The 6,536-nt window shown below is 31.5% G+C and overlaps 1 protein-coding gene across 1 annotated transcript in view; it reads left to right on the top strand.

Annotated features, from left to right (window-relative positions):
* The window catches only part of LOC136797218 (homeobox protein HMX3-A-like), a 443,108-nt gene extending 437,689 nt beyond the window's left edge, over positions 1 to 5,419 (top strand). The window contains exon 3 of the mRNA XM_067053184.1: positions 4,383 to 5,419. Within this exon, the coding sequence (XP_066909285.1) occupies positions 4,383 to 4,616 (234 nt within the window). The 3' untranslated portion in view covers positions 4,617 to 5,419. The remainder of the gene's footprint in view (positions 1 to 4,382) is intronic.
* Positions 5,420 to 6,536: the final 1,117 nt, after the last annotated feature.

Here is a 6,536-nt window from a genome sequence, read left to right as displayed (position 1 = left end):
AAAATACAAGGACTATTTGTGAATAAATAAAGTATATATATGAATGTATGCGTTGAATGTATATGTGTATATGTGTGCTTATATATATGTTTGTATGTATGTGTGTGTATGTGCGTGTGTAATGGGCTGAGGTATGCTACACGTTTTAGTAAAAGAGCCGGGAAGAAAAAAAGGCAGTTATCTAAACCCAATTTATGATTACTTTAATGAAAACTATGTATAATTAATAGTCAAAATTGACTAGTCTGCCAAGTATAGGTAGAAGGAATAAAAAATGGCGGCTGTATCAAAACTTTAAAAAAAAACATTAATTTTTCATTCGGAGCTCTATATCGTAAAAATTACCAACAACACTAGAAAATCTAAGAGAACATTATTTAAAGAAGAGTAAATTTGCTGAAATATTAGCCCTGAAAGAGCTATTTACGTCCTATAGTTCTCGAGATATAGCTTTTTAAAAAGCAAAATTACTTAAAAATCTACAGACAGATTAGTAGTTAGTTAATTTATTTTGAGAAATCTATTTCTCAGAAACTATGTGACGTATAGATGTCTTTTAGCACTGAAATTAAAGCTAGTTTGATTTACTATAAACTAGTTTATAACTTTTACCTTTGTAGGAATTGTAGTTTTCATGACATTTTCTAAAATAAATTGATTTATAGTTGTTCGGACAATAAGTTCCATTAATGAAAAACGTTATTTCAGAAACCATAAGACTTATGGTCATGAGGCAAATATCACGAAAACTACTACTCCTACGAAAATAAACGTCATAAACTACTTTATAGCTCATTAAACTAGCTTTAATTTGAGCGTTAATATATCTGTATACCAAATGGTTTTTTAGATATAGATTTTTCAAAATAAATTCACTAACTACTGATCTTTCAGTACGTTCCATACAACATTTATATGAAATGTTGCTTTTTAAAAAGCTATATCTCGAGAACTTTTGAACGTAAATAGCTCTATTAGGGCTTACATTTTTGAAAATTTACTCTACTTTAAATTATGCTCTCTTAGATTTTCTATTGTTATTGGTAGTTTTAAAGATATAGAGCTCCGAATAAAAATTAGTTATTTTCAACGTTTTGTAACAGCTACCATTTTTTATTCCCCCTGCCTATACTTGGCAGACTCATCAATTTTGACTAGTAATTATAAATAGTTTTCGTTAAAGCAATCAAACATTGGGGTGAAATGACTGCCTTTTTTCTCCTCTTGGGCTCTTGTACTATCATTACATGTGGTAAGATTGATATGTTGTGACAGTTTACTGTCAAGGCGTATACATATATAGTTAATGCGACTGTTAGTTAATAGACATTACATTTACTATTAACGATCACAATAGAACCAGTGCGTCATTACTGTCACGGCACTAAAACTGTCGTGACCGTGAATTCTAAGCGGTTATTTTCGAGAGAATCCCAGCTCTGGTGGTAAGTGGAAGTTGTTGAAGCAAGCATCGTAATATATTCTATTTCTCTATGAAATTTCTGAAAGGCAAAGAGGGAACAATTAAGGTTAGAGAGAATGTTAAAATAACAATCAGAGAGACATCACTGACTTCCGCTGACCTTTTCATAGAGTGTTAAAAAATATAAAATAAAATAGTCTGTGAGGAAAATATGTTTTAGAATATTTTTTTTTTTTTTTTTAAAAAGGAAAAAACCATAAAGATAAAATGATAACAAATTAGGATAAAGAAAGAAGAAAAAAAATCAGCCCTCCGATACGACGAGAGATAAAAGAGATGCCGACTGAAGGTAACGCAGTTCTGGTGGCTATTTACAAAATAAAAGAGAGAAGGAAAAAAAAAAGGTGGATTTAAAGTCGGGAGTACGGGGCTATTTAATTTCCCAAAAATGGCAGGACCTGTAAATGATATAAAAGAGAGAAGTGAACTAATTAAGGAACTACTGGCCGGGCTGAAAACATCCGCCGGCGCCCCCCCCCCTTCACTAATTGCCTCGGCTTTGTAACACCCTCCTCTCTAATTATCTACTAGGGGGGGGAGGGTAAATCCCCAGCCCGCAGGTATCGATTCTCTCTGTCTCTCATATCGATAATGAGCCTCTCTCCTCGTCCTTTATTGTCTTCCATCTCTGACCTTAATAGTCCCTACTTGTGCACCCATAAACTTCTAAGGTATCCGTTTATTTTAGACCAGATTTAAAAAAAAAAAAAATTAATAATTTAAAATTAAATTGCTATAATATTTTTTTAAATAATTTATTTATTGTTATTTACAATAATATACAATTATATACTTGTAAATTTGCTATTAGATATAAAATGACATGATAGAAACATGTGGAGAATCTACCCATTGATAGAACTCCAATAACATTTCTAGAGAAGAAGATCTCAGGGCAGTCTTCTTTTCAGACGCCTTGGAGGATTATCAGGTATTGAAAGAGAAGCCAGGTTAGAAACAAGTGGATTTTAGGTGGTTGGGGCATTTATCATGGAAGGATTGGTTTGGTATCTGGTTCTGGACAAATCGGCAACATATTGAGGTGCTGGTGGATGACTTTATTTGAGACAAAGTTAGAAGCATTAAGGATCTTACGAAGGATTTTGGACTGTAAGGATTGGATACTGGAGGAATTCGAAGGTTTCGTGGATTTCAAGATTTTTAGGAGTAATTTTTTCCTGCCTATCGTTATTACATTTGGTAAGATTGATCTGTTGACAGTTCACTGTCAAGGGGAATGGATGTGATAAACTGTTGTGACAGTGAATGGTAGTGGTAGTAGCTAACACTTTTGGCCCAATAAGGGAACTGTAGGATTGTTCAGTGTTAAGGCGTATGCATGTGATAGTTTTTTTTATATATCTTTATTAAAATTTACAACTATACATAGCAATGCATTTAATAAATTTGATCTCAGTTATACATTATGGTAATGTAGATCAGTCTTTTGTAATGGATGGAAGATTAGACCTTTTGTCTAGTAAGTGTTGTAATAGTCGGAATCAACAAGCAGTTTCCTGTCTTTTCAGTCTTGTATATATAACTATTTAAATTTAAATCTGCACCGCTACAACTCATGAAAAGTTAAGGGTACAGTAGTAAGGAAGTACTGCTACTAGACGAACGGTTGTGAGAGGAGGTGCTTTAGTCAGAATCGACGGCCAGATTTTGACCCAGTTAAGGGTACCCACTTTATGAGGCTGGGTGGACCCCAGGAGTGCTCCAGAACCCACATGGTTGACTCACGGCTACATTGTAACAGTAATAGTTTTCTGACCAGCGGGATTCAAACCTGGGTACTTATGGAGTTAGTAGCATAGTGCATTACCACAGTGCCACCACATTCCCAAATATATTGACATTATTATAATAAAATAAATAACAAATGATTTACTAAACTCAAAGGTTCGATGCTGATTACGTGGATCAAAAAAAAATATGAAAAAATTTCATACTTAGCAGACAAATGGCCTAAACTTCCAATCCATTATAAAACACTACATGACTATAATAAGAATACTATATGACTATGAACTTTTGGAGTTGAGCTTCCGGGCTCCACTAAACCTTAGAATTCCTCTCATATCCAATCCTTACAATCCAAAAGGCTTCATAAAATCCTCAATGCTTCTCATTTTTTCACAAATAAAATCATCCATAAAGACCTTAATGTTCCGTACGTAATCTATCCAACCAGGACCAGATATCAATCCTTCCATTATAAACATCATAACCATGCAAACCCACTAGTTTCCAACTTTGCTTTCTTTTCAATACCTGATAATTTTCTGAGGCGCCAGAAAAAATGATGGCCCCCGAGACCTTCTAATGTAAAAATGTTATTAGAGTGGTAGTTTGTCTATTTGCCATTGTAATCTACTATCACATTTATTAGATATATTATTATGTAAATATTAATAAATAAATAATTTAAAAAAAAAATTCATACTTCATTAAATATGAAAATAAGTGTTTTCATATTTCTATGGTTGTTATTAAAACGGTCAGATTCCCCTTAAGTATATATGAAATATATAGTAATTACAAGGATTAATTTTATCTCAAAGTAAGCTGACTGAAGTGTGATGTACACAACAGATATTTATTTTTTCAAATAAATCTTCTTATTATATAATTTATAATTTGCTAAAAATTATAAACATTTTAGTTAATGTTAGTTTAAGTATTAAAAGAAAAGTTAATTAATTTTTAAAAAAGAAAACTTGAAATATTATTGTTCAAAAAAAGCCTGAGTTATTAGCTTATTACTCCAGATTGAATAATAATTAAAATGATCAAATATGTCATAATTTGTATGCTACATAGGTGTCAATATTAATATAGCAACAAGAATTCGCTCTAATTGATTACAAACTTATAATATTTTCTTTGATTTCAGGTGAAAATCTGGTTTCAAAATCGAAGGACGAAATGGAAGAAGCACGATGGTGGAGCAGTCACTGGTGAGAAGCCTGCAAACGCTGTAACCAAGAAGTGCTTGAGCAGTGGAGGGGAGAGCTCCGAAGAGGGATCCGAGTCCTGCCTAAGCGAGGATGCCAAGGTGCCTAGCACCACACCACCTCCTCCTCCAGTTCCACCCCCACCTGTGGTGACATCCGCGCCCGAACACTGACCGTTCGACAAAGTGCCCAAGTCTTTCGAGCCATTAGAAGGCAAGCAGGGACTGTCAACCTGAGTCACCCTACTCAAAGTCCTGGACTGAATACTTTATGTTTGACTTTAGAGGAGTGTTTCAGTTGTGCAGTAATATTGTGAAGAATATGTATTTTACTGGATTGAGAGTGTATCAAGTATCTATTTGAAGGTTTAGATACTTTGTAACAACAAAATACATCACAAGCCTGTTCAATGTACAACAATTAGGATTAATGGGGTGTTGTCGGTGGCAGTAAAAAAGTAATAAACAAATTATGTGATTCGTATTTTCATAAACTGCTAATAGAATAGATGATGTCCAACTTTTAATACTATTTTAATCTTCATTATTTAATTTGCTTCTTTGGATTCAAAATATTTTCTTCACTTTTTGTTGTCTGTTAGGGAAAAATCCTTCACAACTTATTATCTCTTTATTGATTTTGGACATCCATCCATTATCTAGTTCAAACTGTAAAATATTATTTATATATTGGAAGAAGATAGTTAACCGTATGAAGTAGATTGGATGAAGATAGCCCGGGTGGCGGTCAATAAGAGTATAAAAATAGTAAAAAGAAAACTATTTATTGTTAAATAACGTTTCGTCCTACTTTGCGGGGCTTCGTCAGGGCTAAATGAAAGAACAACTCACCTATACTATACCTACTTCACCTATTTCCTTCACCTTACCTCTTTACAACAGTTTATAAACATAACAATTATTTTGAAATGGTTTTATTTTAATGTTCTGTTAATTCTAAAATGTTTGTATCTTGTTCTTTTATTTAGCCCGGGCAAAGTCCTGGAAATAGTTTTCTTTTACTATTTTGATACCTTTATTGACCGTCACTCAGACTATCTTCATACAATTATTTATATATAATTTAATTTCTTGTTGGAAACTGGTTTGGTTTTTCAATTATTATAAAAAGTATCCATATAGTCTAAACTCCTTTATATACTTAAATACCAAATCCAACTTCCATTCTCAAAGATATCTTAATTTTAATTTCACAGCTTCAATAAAGTTATTAAAAGGTTGCAGGCTATCCTGCCTTTGTTAATTTAACCTATTTATAATTTTTCCCATTTGCACTATTATCAATATTATCAATTACCTTATCTGTAATGTAATGTTGATAAGGTAATTGATAAGATACATTGTTGATAAGGTGATTGATAATGAATGATTGTGAAACAGATAGTGCAAATAAAAAAAAATATATGTTTAGTACATGAAATAGTAGACAAAAATTAAATTGACTTAGTTGTATTTGACAAAGGTAGAATAACCTATAACCTTTTAATAACTTTGTTAAAACTTTGATATTAAAATTAATACATCCTTGTGAATGGCCAAATTGGATGAAACATTAGGAGTTTTAAGTGAATAAAGAAGTTAAACTGTATGGATACTTTTTATTATAATTGAAAAATAAATTATTATACTGAAAAATGTTTGGTTATATTATCACACAGCCTCTTAAATTGGATATGTTATAAGTTGGACATATTCAATCGAACAAATATAGTAGAAGCTTTGAAATGTTTAAGAAACTTCAATTTCTATATTTGTTTAAATTTGATTGTTTTAACTTATATTAAAAATACTTTTGAAAATTTATTTGTTATTCTTAATTTAGAGATATTATTCATTATAACAAAACTACATTGACAACAAGACCCCATTTGTTTCACGACTTTACATAAAAATCTAAAAAATGTACGACCCAAAACACAAAAATGTAAAATATTTGGCTAATAGTTTTGTGTGTAACAATAATAAAAAATGAAGTGTTCAACAATTGCATTAATTTGAAAAATTCTATTAATAAAATTTCTCTTGAGTAGAATGTCAAATTTGCAAATTTATAAGACTGAAAACAAAATTTAA

The sequence above is a fragment of the Halyomorpha halys genome, unplaced genomic scaffold (genome assembly GCF_000696795.3).
Source record: "Halyomorpha halys isolate HHAL.00 unplaced genomic scaffold, Hhal_1.1 Scaffold16.1, whole genome shotgun sequence".
In the NCBI taxonomy this organism is placed as follows: Eukaryota; Metazoa; Arthropoda; class Insecta; order Hemiptera; family Pentatomidae; genus Halyomorpha; species Halyomorpha halys.
Note: the sequence above shows the minus strand (reverse complement) of the source record. Positions and strands in the feature narration are given on the sequence as shown.